The 18,151-nt window shown below is 37.3% G+C and overlaps 1 protein-coding gene across 1 annotated transcript; it reads right to left on the reverse strand.

Annotated features, from left to right (window-relative positions):
* Nucleotides 1-341: 341 nt before the first annotated feature.
* Nucleotides 342-4,925, reverse strand: LOC110854466. The gene is made up of 3 exons (XM_022102902.2): nt 4,414-4,925; nt 1,510-1,825; nt 342-865 (listed from the first exon to the last, which is right to left on the reverse strand). The coding sequence occupies exons 1-3, from the start codon at nt 4,642-4,644 to the stop codon at nt 423-425; spliced, it is 990 nt and encodes a 329-aa protein (XP_021958594.1). The 5' UTR covers nt 4,645-4,925; the 3' UTR covers nt 342-422.
* Nucleotides 4,926-18,151: the final 13,226 nt, after the last annotated feature.

An 18,151-nucleotide genomic window follows, 5' to 3' on the forward strand; every position in this document is an offset into this window, starting at 1 on the left:
AGATAATAAATATGTAAGTGCCAAATTTCACGGATAGATCCATCGTTAGTATTCTCACGTGTACATACATGCACAAATTTAGGGTATATTCATAAGTTTTTAATGCTACTCTTTTGAAACAGGATATGAAATTACTTTCGCATCCCCATTTTATGGACATACGAAAAACAAGGGAAAACAAACAAACGAAAGTTTGTAATTTTAAACGAGCCTTATCAAATTTGACATTTGAATCTTGCATGTTGTCATTTTACGTGTCTGGGGTACTGCCATTGTTTCCGGAAACAGGGGGACAGGGAGGGGTCATTATCGCCCGAGAAAAATCGTATCTTGCCAAAACATGAAGTTACGAAAATGAATAAATGAATTTTATTAATTTTGATAAACACGTAATTACACACAAGTACATGCTATGTGGATAATTAATTTGATAATTTCTTCAAAATCGCGAATAACGCATCCTCCCAATTCTTCAGGGTCGGATTAACCTCTTCCACCCTGATTTTGGATCCACCCCCCACAATTCCATTCTTCTTTTTCCAGTCCTCCACCCCAGTTTGGTACGCAAGCTGACAGACTTTGCCAATTTTCTCCTCAATGTCACTCTTGGTCCGGATCAAGGTCACCGTTTTGTTGGCCATGATGTGTAAAATCTCGTCCCCCGGTTTTCGAACCCATGCAGAGACCCATCCCTCCAAAACTTTCTTTCTCTCCGGAAGTGAAAGTAGCTTCGGGACGTGAAGAACGTTTGGAAATCCGGCATTTTTGTTATATCCCTCCTGCAAGTGGGGCGTACTAGCGATGAAAATGACGCCCTGGTTTCTCAACTTTTCCATTTGTTGGGGAAGATTTTCTGGAATTTTGTCTGTAAAATGGGGAAGAATTTTTTTTATTCGGGGTTTTATAGCTTGAGGTCATTATGTGAAATGGAGTTATGTAAAAAAAAGAGACATTTATGCAGTAAATCTTATGCAATAAGTGTATTATGCAAAAGTGTTTTATTCAATTTCACATAGAACCTGGCGGAGGTAGTTACGCGCTCTATTTTTGATCATATACCGCGTAGATGTGACGTCGATATAAAATAGCATTTTTTGGTACCCGATGAAGTGAAATGAAATAAAATAAATTGGAAATAAAATGACTGAATGTGGTTGACAATCTTGATTGAAAGTCATAAATCGGGACAACTGATTTTTTGAATGAAAACCAAGTTTTTGAACAGGTACAGAGTATATTAAAACGTATTTAAACACTCTTATAAAACTGGTATTAAATCGCTACCGACCGGAGTACATATGTGACTCTACCGGCACTGGTATTAACGGGAATTACCTTTCGGTAATGTTGTGGTAACGAAAAATTTACTACTCCGGAACAATTTACTACCAATCCGGTTAGAAATTATTACCAAATCAATACCAGCACGAAGTATCTATGTGACTCTACCAGATTTCTAACAGTGTGAAAAATAATATTTTTTGGAGAAACTAATTTCTGCAAGCTTACCCTCATAGCCAGACAATGTTTTGACCTCATGCAAATAAATGAGTGCCGGTTGCTTTTCCACCCCCGCGGTGAAAAACCAGTCGAAATACCGTGTCGTAACTGGTGTCAAGATACAGAGCTCCGTTTTTCGAAAAATCGCAACCTCATGACCACCGTCTCCTTGAAGGCGCATCTCGTTCCAAATTGCGGTTGCGAAAAATTGTGCGTTTTTCATATCTCCATATAACAAAAGTCCAGGGGCGCCACTATTCCCTGTGATGGCGTGAATATCCCGATTTATGAAGGGCTCGATCACCTCGTCCTGTAGAAAGGTGACCTGTTCAAAAAATATGCATTCGTTTTAAAATTTCATATAGTTTAGAAATTTGAAAAAAAATATTTATGGATTTAAAATAAAATTCATTCATATTTAAAATAAACTCATTTCAAAAAAATTAAAAATTATACACTCATTATTCATAAATTTATTGAGGAATGAATGAGTGATCTGCTCAATTTCTATTAAGTAAATGAATGTGAACATTTTGAACATGTGAACAATTTGAAAACTTTAACAAAGTTATTCATTCATTATTCATTTAGCCAAAATTATAAAATAAATAATTCATTATTCGGATCTAATAAATTTTGACCCAAATTCGCTTTCTTAATTTACCTCCTCTGTTAACCGTAGAGTGAAGAATGAGTAATCCATAAAACTACTACTGCATGATTATTCCTTCTTCATGAATAGCAAATGAATAAATATGAATTCAATATTCAATCACTCAAAAAATTTAAAAAAATATTCACTAATTATTCATTCATTGATTAAATAATGCACTAATAATTTATTCGTTCTCTGTTAAATGAAGTAATGTGAACAGGTACACAAATCAGAACCAAGAATTGTGCAGTGGTGTGTGTTACCAGTTGAACTTGGCGCTTGATTACACACGTGTCTCACATTGTCCAAGCTAATGTCACCTAGCGGCAGGTGGGGCACTATGTTACATTTTTCGTTTCTAGAGGGCGTTTTTCGCTAAAGTGTCAAAACGTGTCCAAAACGTTGACGAACACGATAACAACGAAACACACCCTTTAGATCTGCCGAGACTTGATCAAATGAACGGGCACACCCCCTAAACTTGACATTTGACCTGTGACCTGGGCACACCCACCAGACTTCACATTTGACCTGTGACCTTGGCACACCCACTAGATTTGACATTTGACCTGTGACCTTGGCACACCCACTAGATTTGACATTTGACCTGTGACCTTGGCACACCCACTAGATTTGACATTTGACCTGTGACCTTGGCACACACCCCTGGACTTGACATTTGACCTGCGACCTGCGTACAACCCATAAAGTTGACACTTTACAGAGTTGACACTTGACCTGTGACCTGGGCACACCCACTACACTTGACCTGTGACGTCGGCACACCCGCTACACTTGACCTGTGACCTGGGCACACCCGCTACACTTGACCTGTGACCTCGGCACACCCGCTACACTTGACCTGTGACCTGGGCACACCCACTAGATTTGACATTTCACCTGTGACCTGGGCACACCCACTAGATTTGACATTTCACCTGTGACCTGGGCACATCCACTATACTTGACCTGTGACCTCTGTGCCCCACGGTAAAGTTGACACTTGACCTGTGCCTTACTAATTTTAATTACCTACCAGCGCCACCTATCGGATGTTGGCTGTTTTTCAGGGCTGGAGGGCGGGCTTTTGGTTTAAGTGCCTAAACGTACTTAAAACGTTAGAACAATGCCATACTTCAGAGTTGTGACCTAACGTTTTTCGTGGTAACCCCCTTTAGAGTCGTGACCTAACGTTTTTCGAGGTCACCCCCTTTAGAGTCGTGACCTAACATTTTTCGTGGACACCCCCTTTAGAATCGTAACTGAACGTTTTTCGTGGTCACCCCCTTTAGAGTCGTGACCTAACGTTTTTCGTGGTCACCCCTTTTAGAGTCGTGACCTAACGTTTTTCGTGGTCACCCCCTTTAGAGTCGTGACCTAACATTTTTCGAGGTCATCCTCCTTTAGAGTCGTGAAGAACGTTTTTCGTGGCCACCCCCTTTAGAGTCGTGACCTAATGTTTTTCGTGGTCAACCCATAGAGTCGTGACCGGACGTTTTTCGTGGTTACCCCGTTTAGAGTCGTCACTGAACGTTTTTCGTGGTGAACTCATAGAGTCGTGACCGGACGTTTTTCGTGGTCACCCCCTTTAGAGTCGTAACTAAACGAATTTCGTGGTCACACCGGTAGAGTCGTGACTGAACGTTTTTCGTGGCCACCCCCTTTAGAGTCGTGACTGAACGTTTTTCGTGGCCACCCCCTTTAGAGTCGTGACTGAACGTTTTTCGTGGCCACCCTCTTTAGAGTCGTAACTGAACGTTTTTCGTGGCCACCCCCTTTAGAGTCGTGACTGAACGTTTTTCGTGGCCACCCCCTTTAGAGTCGTGACTGAACGTTTTTCGTGGCCACCCCCTTTAGAGTCGTGAAGAACGTTTTTCGTGGCCACCCCCTTTAGAGTCGTGACTGAACGTTTTTCGTGGCCACCCCCTTTGGAGTTGTGACTGAACGTTTTTCGTGGCCACCCCCATTTAGAGTCGTGACTGAACGTTTTTCGTGGCCACCCCCTTTAGAGTCGTGACTAAACGTTTTTCGTGGTCACACTCAATTACAGTCGTGACAACGTTTTTCGTGGACACACCCAATTAGAGTCGTGACGGCACGTTTTTCCGTGGTCACACCCTTTAGAGTCGTGACAACGTTTTTCGTGGTCACGCCCATGGGGTCGTGAGTGAACGTTTTTCGTAATAAAATAATAAAATCGTTTTGCTTAGAGCCCGCACTGCGGGCTTAAGAGACTAGTATGATAGAAAGGTTCTAACCTCCTCGCCAAACCCCGCCTCCCGCAAGGTGTCAAGCGTCACATTTCGGTTCCACTGGTCCTCCTCCTCCCATTCGAATCTGTCCACTAAATTGTTCACGGAGTGAAAGGCCTTCCCACATATGACCCAAAAGTTAACAACGAATATAAAGAAGGATGCCAAAGCAATCCAGGCACAGACAAGGAATAATTGCGAAAACTGCCTACAAGTTGGGACGATTTTGAACACCATTGTTTAAGTATTCACAAGAGGGGGCAATTTTGGGGAAATTTTATGCAGCAAAAAATTACGGAGCTAAATTCTTTACGAATTTATGTCAATTGATTAGTCCCAGAGCTACTTTTGTAAGCAGATGGATGATAAGAAGCCTTTCTGCTCTTTTTGACGGTAAGATGATGAAATTTACTCCGTTAGGATTCCGCCATTCTGTACGAATGTAGTATGTAGCCAGGCAGGTCATGATTCCTTGGTAGTAAAATTGGTACTGCTGGGTAAAAGTGTACCGGTCAGTAAAAATTTGATGCCGATATGGTAGTATTTTATTTTTATTCCTACAGAGTAGGGTATGTATATGTATACATACCGTAATATATAAGGCCACCTTGATACATATAGAGTCGTGTATGAATATCGCTTCATATTATTTTTACACTGGATTTCTAAAGGTGCACCTTGGACACCAAGGGCAAGCGAAATATGTACGAGTTCACCCGGAACAAAGGTCATATCAGAATGAATTTCAGGCCAACAAAGGACCCTAAATATGTACAAAGTGCCATGTATGGATTTCAGCACGGTTAAGGGTGAAGCGTCGTATCCACGATGGGTCTATTTTACCTTGGGTTACAGGATTAGAACCCTTGAAAGGTAACACATTCTTCGTAAGGGGACGTCCATAAATTATGTCACGGCTGAGGAGGTTAAGATGGTAAACGTTTTGCGTGACGGGCGGATTTATGCATGCCACATGTTAAATGAGATTAGTGACAAGGGGAAGGGTGAGTGTGAAAATCGGTATGTTTGCGTGACATAATTTTTGGACGTTCCATAAATTCAGCAACTGGAGGTTTAGTGGACCAGGTGCACAGTATGCATGTTCAGGTGATACATACTTATATAGATACATATACATAAATACATGATTTGTATTAATTTTTGTAATAACAATGCAGCAAAGAAATATCTACATATGTACAGCTTGTCCTATATTTCGGTGTGGTTTAAGGTTGATGGGATATCCTATCCGTGACAGGATGATTATGTACATACATATACATGCATTATACAATGTGAAAATCCAAAATTTCTGAAGTCACATTTGTTATTCTCCGTGTGCCACTGAATAAATGTGGATCACTCAGTAGCTTCAATTAAGCGATATACAAATAATTTTCGACAATGACACAACCTTAGACACGAAATAATGAATAATCATCGCTTTACAGACGTGTTAAAGTTTGAGTTAGGGAACAGTCTGGGCATCCTAGTGAGCGAGTTGACTTTTTCTCCTCGCCACTTACCAGTAATGCAAATGATTTTTGTCACTAAGACTTCTAATTTGCAGCTAATACAAAATGGATTGATTTCGTTTTGGTGGCAATAAATTCCCAAGTTTGTGCTTTACAATTGCCATGTTGCATAAATTCCATAATAAATCTCGGTGAAAAGTATTGGACTGAAACATGATATGAGTCCATGTTTCAGTTCAATACTTTTCTCTGAGATTTATTATGGAATTTATGCAACATGGCAATTGTAAAGCACAAACTTGGGAATTTATTGCCACCAAAACGAAATCAATCCATTTTGTATTAGCTGCAAATTAGAAGTTTTAGTCGAAATTTTTCTCCTTTTCTGGTTCGCGATGCCCCGTTTGGAGAGTGGGAACGGTCACTCTCAAAACCCAAAGCAACTTTTTACATGCAACTGCCTGCATTGTTTACATGAAAATCAGCTGCTCTCTTCGCCCCGCCCCCCCTCATTAGCAAAAAATCTCTCGGCACACAAGGAGACGCAACCGTCGTCTCTGTCTTTTAGTTATGAGATTTTTTCAACGTATATGCATTCTTAAACACCCAAACACCACATACCTATATTGAGTGACATGTTTGGACAAACGCCATCAAAATAATTATGCCAATTTTATACTATAAGATTTGAAACATGCGTGTTTTACTTTACCAATTTATGGTAATTCATAGCTTATCCACTTGTGTGCGAAATATGTGCGCATATGTTCCGAACCATACGCAAGTAATACATACATGTATTTAATTTTTGTTGTTCATACATATGTACATATCTCGAAATGAAAATTTGGATGATTTTACATTGGCTTGTGTGCATACAAAAACGCAAAAAATATTCTTCAATAAGGATCTAAAATAATTGGAGTTTCTAGCGTGGCTTTCAGTGTTAAATCTTAATATTAGAGTAGCCAAATATGTACTACCAGGCGGTATACGTATGTGCATATGAAGTAAAAAATGAAAAATTGAAAAATACAATGTTCGGAGTTTTCACGACTGTAAATAATTCTTGAAATACACGCATACTACATGACTAAAATTTGTTAAATAAATTCTTACAAGTAAATAAAATTATCTTCGAAAATTGCCTAAGTTAAAGCGAATTTCTTACCTGTGTTACCATTGCATAGTAATCCTTTACCCGCTGGTAGCTAATTAAATTTATGTTTATTTATCAGACTATAAGTTGTGTTCAAAGAGTTTGTATGAGTTATTGAGTAAGAAGTGATGCGGAAAAAATGTATCACAAAAAGTATCGCAAAAAGCTTACTACGCGGGAGTCGTGCACAAGTGTCCGTAAACCTGAAAAATCGCAGAAAATTCGGAAAAAATAGCTAATTTGTTTTTACCATGGTCATATTTTGCTCGTACATATGTTTTACTCACTACTACGTACGTGTTTATTTATTATGTGCCATAATCGTAAAAATTCATGATTTTGAGTACAACAGGATAACTTTGAGACATAACGAAAAATTCTTATAAATTATGAAAACATTTCATTAAGAAAATGAACGGAAAATACGAAGCGCAATTACACATACTTTATTTCCCTGACTGTCATGAGTGTAACATAAAAAACCTCTAAAGCTTATTAGCAAATGACCTATGATCAATTTTCATCAACAAAATGAACCAGGAACACGAAAAGCTAGCACACATGCACGCATACATATCGTACACGTAATTGGATTTATATATACTTACGTACGTATTTATATACCCACATAAGTCACCAAAGAAGGTTCAATTGTATTACTCTTGTCACCTAGATAGCAACTAAAAAACAGTCACTTTGTCAAAATACATCAAAATCAAACCAAAAATGTGTATTTTAAGGCGCAAAACTTTAAACATCATCACTATTTTCCTTTGGCCTCAACTATATACAATCATCCGGGGTACACCTGCCCCACATATTAGCATACCTGAGCTTCTGGCTAGATCGGAATATTGCCAGGTAGAGATTATTTACGACAAAATCAGCGACGATATGCTTCAACCCGTGAGTTCTTCTCATGTTCATCCGCTCACACTAGTATCTTTGCATATCTTTAGTAGAGCTAGAAAAATAGTAATGGATTTGCGTAAAATCCGACACTCAGAATGCAAAATCAGTTTTATTGTTTTCACGTATTACTTACCTGGAAATTTGGATCGACTCCAGCCATATCATGTATCTTGGATGGAAGCATCAGACTATACATTCAAGACCACGAAACGTAGGCACCATTGGCACACCAACGTCTACAAAATTCTGATATCTGCAATAGAAAAATCAATACTGCAAAAAATCTTGGAGTATCCAAATCGATCCTTTGTGCCAGGTAAACCCATATTGGACAACTTTGGGATATTATTCATTGCTCGAAATCAAGCCTCTACTCTCTGCGTCCAACCAATTGGCAGCGCGTCAAAGCAGATTTCTACGATGAAGTGTAAAAAAGCAGATTCTGAAAGTATTGTCCAACTGTTTAGAGATTTGCATTCCGTTCCCATCCTCTGGAGAGTGGTTTCGCCTGAACATATGCATATCGAAATCAGTAACTACAAACATATAGATTTTAGTAAACTAGTCTACTATTCCAATCCGTTCGAACGATTGGACAAATTATCTGTATATCAGCATCTATTTCAGTCAGTGTTTCGCCAAGCAAACGCAAGTCTACATTATCATTCCAACGCTATCAACTATGGGGCAACCCTGGAGCTTTTTTTCATAGAACACACTTTACTACATTGGGACACAATCACGCGACATGTAATATTTAAGTTTCACGGATACCAGTTTATGAGTTGTCATTCGGAGACATATATATCGTTTGAATTCTATGTAGCTCCCTTCCAGCCCTTAGTCTGGGGAATGTTTATTAGTTCAGTTGTAATTGTTGCCCTTGTCCTCAGCTTGTACAAAAAGTTAAAAAATATTAACTCCTATGAAGCCTTTTCTCCTTGGTCATTTGTCTTGGCTAATATTTTCGAAGAAGCCGTTTATGTCCCTATGCACCTAGAAAAGCAACAATTTTTCCGGATGGTGGTTGGGGGTTGGATTCTGATGTCAGTGGTACTAACGAATTGCTACAACGGGTTAATGATCTCGAGTCTAAATTCTCCGCTTCCAAGGACAAATATACCTGAAACATTTCAAGACCTAATATGCCAAGACAAAAGTATTCTTAAATCATATAAGCTTGGAGTTAACCTAACCAATTGGATTTTGCAAAGGATAGATGAATCTCCTGTTAAGCCTTTTGATTCCATGTGCTACAAAATATTATCGACCCAAGTCATACTCTTATTTTCACAATACATTTTTGAATTTTTGAAGTTATTTCATCATACGCTTTCCAGAATAATGTATCTTCGAATCGATATATTGGTAGCATTGAGTCAGTCGTTAACACCACCGCAATTGATGGACGATATTTCTATGCAAGATATTGTCATCCTTCTCCTGAGCAAAGGATATAATTCAGTGGTCCCAGAAAACTTTAATTCCTCACCACCGGCAGAGATAACACTGACGAATATGGCACAAATAATAACATCAGTTACAGACGAGGTTGCAATGTGTGGAAGATCTGTACTTATCGTTGACGCTTTTGAAATGGGATTTATGTTCGCTGATATGACGAAGCGATATTTTTGGAGAAAATTTTATAAGGGAAAGGATATCTTAAATTTTGCACTAGGCGGATGGAAATTTGAAGGCGAGGGTAATTCGAAAGTGCCGCAATATTTTGAATCTCTGTTCGAATCTGGGATACAAGGCCGTCTAGAGTTGGAAATGATGATGAGAAAGTATTCACGTAACTCGAACTATGCAATACCAAAACGTGAAGACGATTCTGTTCGATTACGTGGAGCGATTTTAACTCTGTTTATTTTATGGGGGGCTTTGATCAGTTTATCTGTATTGATTGTTATCTTTGAATTGCGTAAAATTATCTGCTTGATGGTTTTAGCGGTATCTTTAAAAATTAAGCACGTTGTAATAGTATATGGTCAAAATTTTTGGCGAACTAGGAGTCAACTTTTGAAAGTAGGTGAAAAATCATAATTAAATTGCGAATAAGTAATTACATATCTATATTTATACGTATCAATGTTGTGAGGTATAGAGTAATACGATAACATCTTTTGTAAAGGTTATGTATATTAATCATTGCATATTTTATTACGCTTAGGTATCAAAAAATTTATAAAATTATTTTCAATGTTTCCCAAAATACACTTCTAAAGCTTAAGTTTTGAAGCACTTTTTCGAGTATCCTAACCCTTAGTCGTGGAGAGCGATGACATTTCGCCTGTGTTCAACGCTCAAGTCTTTCCAGCACAATGTACTCTACCTTGTCCTCTACCTTTACCTTTAATATTAAAAATTGCCAAATTGCATTTGTAACATTTAAAACCGATTACACCTCAAAGTTTATTGCTAATTTTTAGTTGGGAGCTGTTGGGCAAACAAGGAGATCAGAAAATGATACAGGTGTCTTCAATTGTTTTGCATGCATTTTCTAAATTTTGTGGCTCCATCTATAATATTGTGAAAACTATAACAGTTACCAATAAAATGCTGTGCTTTTTGAAATCTCCATTAAATTTCCTGGAGAATCAATATATTTCACAACAATGACACATTTCCAGAACGCGAAAATACTAATACTTAGATTTGTACCATGACTACCAATTACCAATGGTGCCTTCACGTTGACTTAGGTGACTGTGACGTCACAGGTCTAAAAATCTGCAAATTTTTACTCATTTCTGGGCTCTGGGAATGTATTTTTAAATTCGATCTGGTCATTTTGTAGACCAGATCAGTACCAATTTATTAAAAATATGCACTCTTGATTTTGAAAAGTTTTGAAGGAAGAGACCCAATTTTTCTGAATACATTCACTCTTTTTAGGTCTTTTTCTACAAAACTTTTCAAAATCTAGAGTGCATATTTTTAATAAATTGGTACTGATCTGGTCTACAAAATGACCAGATCGAAGTTAAAAATACATTCCCAGAGCCGAGAAATGAGTAAAAATGTGCAGATTTTTAGACCTGTGACGTCACAGTCACCTAAGTCAACGTTCAATAATTTTGTTAACTGTATGCACATAGTGTTGAGTACATTGGCTATGTACGCATTAACTTATTAACTACCAGTTAGCTACTCATGGTGAATTATCTATTAAATGGGTCTGGATTGGTCGACCCTGCATATCGGAGGACATGGCATATTGCTCCCACAGAATACTGGTAGACGAAGACACGGCATATTGATAGCCAATCTCAACGGATCGACAAAAGTGACATATAAGATTTAAGGAAGGCATGCATGTATGTATGTATGTATGTACGTTTTCACATACTTGATATTATTTTGCTACCAGATATCTGCAGATATCCAGGAAACATAAATTTAGATAGTAGATCTTAGTCTTAGTCTAAAGTAAAAATCATGTACATAGGAACAGACAATACTAAGATTATTCTTGGTACTGTTTTTATGTCTTATAAAGCTTTGACTGTAGTTGGAGGTGGCCGCACACATTTCCTTGATTTTACAAGCTGGTCACGCCAATGGTCCGAACCACCTGAAAGTAATACTTTTAATGTTGCTGTTCATACAAACACAATACAAACACTAAAATTTGGATGATTTTACATTGGACTATATACTAGTATGTAGGCCTGTACACGAAAACGGACAAAAAGATATTGTCCATTAAGGTTCTAACGTAATTGGAATTTTTAGCGTGACTTTTAGTGTACACTCTTGCTAATAGAATAACCAAGTATTGTCAAGTGGTAAATACATGTTGCTTTGTGGCCAATGTATATGTATATATATGTATATGGTATGGTAATCCTTTACCCGGTAGCTAAGTTGCTATCGTAGTAATAATTTTACTCGTATATGTTAAACTCACTGTTCTGTCTGTATTTATAAAGTGCCATAATGGTGACACATTATGAATTCTAGTGAAACTTGAAAGCCTACTAAAATTTTTTATAAATAATAAACACATTTGATCAAGCAAATAAACAATAAACACGAAAAAAATTATACATGCACACGTATGTACGTACATATGTGCATGCTGCATTCTCTACGTGTCCACCAAAATCGCTGGATAATGAAGCATTGTATTGACGTCGTCACTTACTATTAGATTCCATCTCAATAAAGCAGCCATTTAATCAGAATACATACATTACAATTGTTACCAAAGGGAAAATGTGCAATTCAATCAAACTAGTACTTTCGTTTCATCTCTGTAACATAATCCAATGTACAACTTCACAGGCAATTAGCATACCTGAGCTTTTGGCTAGATCGGAATATTGCCAAGTAAAGATTATTTACGACAAAATTGGTGACAAAATGCTTCAACCCGTCCGTTCTTTTATTTTTCACCCAGTCACTCTAATAAATCCGGATAACATTACTAGAAAAATCGAAGTCCATTTACTTAAAATCCGAAATTCAGAATGTAAAATCAGTTTTGTTGTTTATGAGTATTACTATCCAGGAAATTTAAATTTACGCCAACGATACCCCATGATTTGGATGGATGCGTGGGATTATCCATTTAAGATAACTAGAAATTCTGTTCTTCCCTCCTTCACTTACTCGCATGTAAATGTATACAAAATCTTGATATCTGCAATAAAGAAAGGAAAACTGCAAACAATTTTCAAATATCCAGACTGGAACTTACCTTCAATGAAACCCATATTGGACAACTTTGGGATTTTATTCATTGGGCTAAATCAAACCTTCAGCCTTTGTGTCCAACCAATTGGCAGTACTTCAAAGAGAATTTCTACAATGCAGTGTAAACAAAGAGAAAATGGAAATATTGTGCAATTATTCAGAGATCTACACTCAATTCCTATCGTTTGGAGAGTCGATTCAATTAGGCATATGGACATTAGCGATAGTAGCCATGAAAATTTAGATTTTAGTAAACTACACTTCTATCCTAACACTTTCAATCGATTGGAAAACGGCTCTATTTATCAGCATCTGCTTCAGTCGGTGTTACGTAGAGCCAACGCAAGTCTGCATTATCTTTCTAGCTATTCATCCCGGGCTTTTAATTATGACGCAAGGTTGGGGATTTTCCACATGGATAACTTCAACACAAACTGGGACATAATTACGCGGACACGAAATGTGGTATTCAGAATTTATGGCTACCAGTTTATAACTTGTTATTCTGAGACACTCATTTCATTTAAATTTTATTTATCTCCCTTCCAATATTTAGTCTGGGTAATGTTTTTTGGTTCTGTTGCTCTTATTGCGGTGGTCCTCAGTTTTTATAAAAAGTTGAAAAACATTAATACCTATGAAAGCTTTTGTCCTTTGACATTTGTTTTCGCAAATATTTTCGAAGAAGCCGTATGTGTTCCTAGGCACCTAGAAAAGCAACAATTTTTCAGGATGGTAGTCGGGGGTTGGATTCTGATGTCAGTGATACTAACGAATTGCTACAACGGGTTAATGATCTCGAGTTTAAATTCTCCGCTTCCAAAGGCAAATATTCCTGAAACATTTCAAGATTTGATATGCCACGATAAAAGTATTCTAAAATTATATAAGCTAGGTGCTAATCTAACCGATTGGGTTTTGAAGACCATAAATGAAGTACCCATCACAGAGTTTAAGCCTTTTTATTCCTCTACATGCTTCAAATTATTATCTGCCCCAGGAGGCGGATTGGATTTTGAGTTTGTCGAATCAAGTCACATAACCATTATGAAAATAATGAATCGCCAACGCGATATATTGATGGCCTCGATGCTACCCGCCTTACCGGCAGAACAATTGATGGACGACATTACCATGGACGATATTATAATTCTCCTCCTTGGTAAGGGGTATAATTCACTGGTCCCAGAAATCTATGATTACTTATCTAAGACGGCAATAAGTTTTGAAAGTATGCCACGGTTTAGGACATCCATTACAGATGAGGTTGCCAGGTGTAGAAAGTCTGTCCTTGTTTTTGATGCTTTCGAGGTGGGTTTCAAGTTTGATGATATGACGAAGCAATATTATTGGACAAAGTTTTATAAGAGCAAGGATATTTTGAATTTTGGCTTGGGTGGATGGACGTTTCTAGGTGAGGGTCAGTCAAAAGTTCCACAATATTTTCAATCTCTGTTTGAATCTGGGATTCAGGTGCGTCTTGATTTGGAAGTGGTGATGAGAAAATATTCCCGTACTTCGGAGTATACTATTCCCAAATATGAAGACGATTCTGTTAAATTGGGTGGAGCGATTTTAACTCTTTTTATATTATGCGGGGTTTTGATTGGTTCGTCACTGTTGATTATTTGTTTTGAATTACGTAAAATTTTGTGCTTGGCGTTTCTAGCGGCTCGTATAAAAATTAGGCATGTTGTTAGAATGCTTGTTCGAAATGTTTGGCGGAATTTGACTCAATGCAGAATGTAATGAGTAATTAAGCAACTGAATAGATGCATTTAATGCATCTCCCAACATATGCTTACAGATTTGGACCAAACTAGCGTCAATTGATCACAATTATAATTAGTATGAGATTTGCAAATGAAACTAGATATCTGCCAATGTGCAGGTTTGGCGGAAAATTTGCATCTAAGACGCAAAAAAGACGTAGCAAATTTGGAAAATGAAACGTTTGCCAGTCTTGGTGGCGCGTTTTCTCCTCTTTTTACGCAAATACCTCTGTTAAACCTGAGCAGGTTGGCAGGTTGTGCCATTTGCAAATTAATACTAATTATATTTGTGAACGATTAACGCTAGTTTGGTCCAAATCTGTTAGCATACGTTGGGAGACCTCCATTGTCAATCTGTCAGTCCACAGGTTGTAGACGGAGTGATTATATTGTAAGTAAAGTAATTATATCGTTAAATAAACCGCAGTAAACACACATAAAAAAGTAGATCACTTCAGCCTCACTTCATCCAAACCACTCCTACGATATCGCAGGAACACTAAATTTCACTGCATTTGATCTATAGCATCTGCATTAGATTCTATTTTAATGAAAATCTCATATATCTCGCATATGTCTCACATATTGCTCGCAAACCCACACCTTGAGTGCGAGGAATGTGGCACAATTTTGGGGCACTAAAGTAATTATACTGTGTGTCATCCATGGATTCAATTTGTGTAAAAATCTCATTTTGCGCCGACCACTCCAGCTGTCCTCAGGAAGATGGTCGATTGGCCCCAACAGTTAACAGGATAATCCCCTAAGCTGGGGTCATATACATGATGCCGATTTCGAAGCGTTCGATACATTCTCCCGTTATCCTGCTGACAGAGGGACTTATAAAATCTTTGAATATATTCAAAGACTTTATGAAGTGCCTGAAGCTTTGTATTCTAATTATGCCAGTCCGCAAAGATTTGATATCAATATGGCAAAACTTGAATATTTACATTTTACATCATCATCATTATTACTTATCCATGTCACTTATAATAAAGTTAGCTAACTTACAATGGAACCTTTTTTAAGCTACAACTGGATCGACTGGTGAGTTTATTTATATTTTTAGTTTATATTTTCTTTATAAATATATTTCTTCAAAGGGGCCATTCAACGGAAAGATAAGGGTCACGTGACTCCTAATTTTTGGCTTAAGATTTTTTTTGGCATAACTCGCTAGTCGATCCCGGTGAAGCTTAAAGAAATGTTCCATTGATAGTCATAAATACTACTGTTTTAATACTGAATTTCTAAAGGTGTGTAGTAAATACGTAATTTCATAATATATATGTTACCATTGATCACAGTACAGTTTTCGCTTTGTATAGCCTTTCGCTTTGGACTTTACCTTCGCTAACACCTAGCAGTAAAATGTGCAAGCCCTCCCCCTCGTAGAGCTACATGTTACCATAATCTTCAACTAATATAGAAACATCTGAAATATGTATGTATATACAAATATTCCACACGAAATAGAACTTGAATTTAAGCTTTGTTTATTATCTCCGCCTGATTCGTCACGTTATTCTTCTTTAAGTGCAGATTAGCGGTAAGCTGGACATCCATTTTTTAGATAAATAATCCATGGCCCGATGCGATCCATCCGGATTTTGATTGTTCGATCTGGAGAATTTAGGATTCCAGTCGGATTTGGATGCATCAGATATAATTTTCTTGGAAGAATAAGATTAGGGTTGATTGGATCTGAAAATTTTTAGATGGATGAATCGGATATTAAATTTTTGGGAGAATCTAGCTTAGCTGGATCGAATCTCAAAAAATGGCGATCCAGCTCACCTCTGAAGAGACATTCTTTAATAGCTTACTTCCTCCAAGACTTTAGAAATTTCAGATTCCACAACCGCATACAAATTTCATCTCACGCTAGACAACCAACGACAGTTACGAAGTTTTGGACATGAGCGGATAAGCTGTTATCATCGAAAATCACGTTACAATTTTTACGGAGCTTGACCACTGGTTTTTCACTTGAAAATTATTTGATGATACTAACCATACACATGTGAGTTCCTCACGGATTTTCTTGAAACCTGCACTAAAAGATGAAGCAACATGAAGTGTTTAAAAGATCCATGAGGAACATGTCTGAAATGTGCCTTGTAAGTACAAGAATAAGTAATGAATGCTCCCCATATTCCGATGGAATTGAAATGCTAATATGTAAAACACTCAGAATTTTAGGCAATTTGTCGTATGCATGTAAGCATGACATGCAATATTTCACCTACAGCAGGCAAAGCATGTAAATACATAAACCTTTACCATATCAAATCCCTATTAGTCTCACTGTTCTGAAAACTCTGGGGTATGATGAACTATTTGTAAATTTAGGGCTTTAGTATAAAAATTTCTGTTAAAATGAACATCCATATGTGAAGCAGCGCTTCAAAGTGAAATAGGTATGTATAGAAATTCTTATCCTTATTTTCGAAGTTAAGGTACATATACAAGCAATTACATTTAAGTTACGTTATTTCGTGTAGAAATACATGTACACAGCAACTTATCACATGCAAGTACACAATAATCTCTAATGTTTTTCAAATCTCTTAATTAAATATTTACATAGATGATTGCGGAAAGCTCGTGAACGTCTGTTTGAACAAATGCCTATAAACATGGACGAATTTCATCAAGCAAATGAACAATGTACACGAAATCCACGTGTTCGTACCTACCAACATGTACATGCTCATACCTAGTCGGGTACGAAATTCTTTGATAAACGTTTTTTACTGCTGAAAAATAACGGGTCAGAATTTTTAATTAAAATTTTCCATATGGATGCATAATATACCTGTGTATAATATAAAAATACTACCTTTCCAAATTTCCTCTCCTGGAGTACACACGCTTGAGAAATCTGATGGACGGCCGGTCGCTTGGAGCACGCGCGGTTTCTACCGGAAAATGGTCACAAGCGTTGAGAAACAAAATTTGAGAATTTCTGCACCAGTGGAAGTTTTAGAGCAGGCCATGGTCTCAATTTTAAGCCCCAAGTCATAATCCAGATGGTTAAGGTCTGCTATTACCGATGGCGTTTTTGTGACCCAATTAAATCGATGAAATGAGCTCATAGTCAATTTTGGACAATTTTTGCACCATATGGCTGAGCCGTAATGTAATTCTTGGCTTGCGCTGTAACCCTTTCTAGAGAAAAACAGTGTTTCGCTTTCTCCAGCAGATTAATTCAAATCCAAACCATCAAAGACTTAGGGGGATGAGATCTTCGACGTTTTCTATTTGCCAGGGGTATGTATGATTTTTGCTTAGTGCAAATTCTTTAATTTTCCTTGTTAAATTTACGCAAGGCTTGGGATAAGTTTCCACAGGAAACCGTGCGTAATCCAGGCGATCAGTTTACCATCAGATTTTGTAAGTTAGTGTGCTCCAGAAGAGGAAATTTGGATATTTAGTATTTTTATATTATACACAGGTATACAGATTATGCATCCATGTGGAAAATTTTAATTAAAAATTCTTACCCTTTATTTTTCTGCAGTAAAAAACGTTTATCAAAGAATTTCGTACCCGACTAGGTATGTACATTTAAATATTGGTAGGTTTCAACTACTATGTACCAACATACGTATTGTGTTTCGACTTACATATTTAGATAAGTAGCCAAATGAAGTGCCATTGCATTGCTGTTCACACCTATGTAGGAACTTATTACATTAAAAAAGAGGAACTTTAGT

The sequence above is a fragment of the Folsomia candida genome, unplaced genomic scaffold, assembly GCF_002217175.1.
Source record: "Folsomia candida strain VU population unplaced genomic scaffold, ASM221717v1 Fcan01_Sc010, whole genome shotgun sequence".
NCBI classification, from domain to species: Eukaryota; Metazoa; Arthropoda; class Collembola; order Entomobryomorpha; family Isotomidae; genus Folsomia; species Folsomia candida.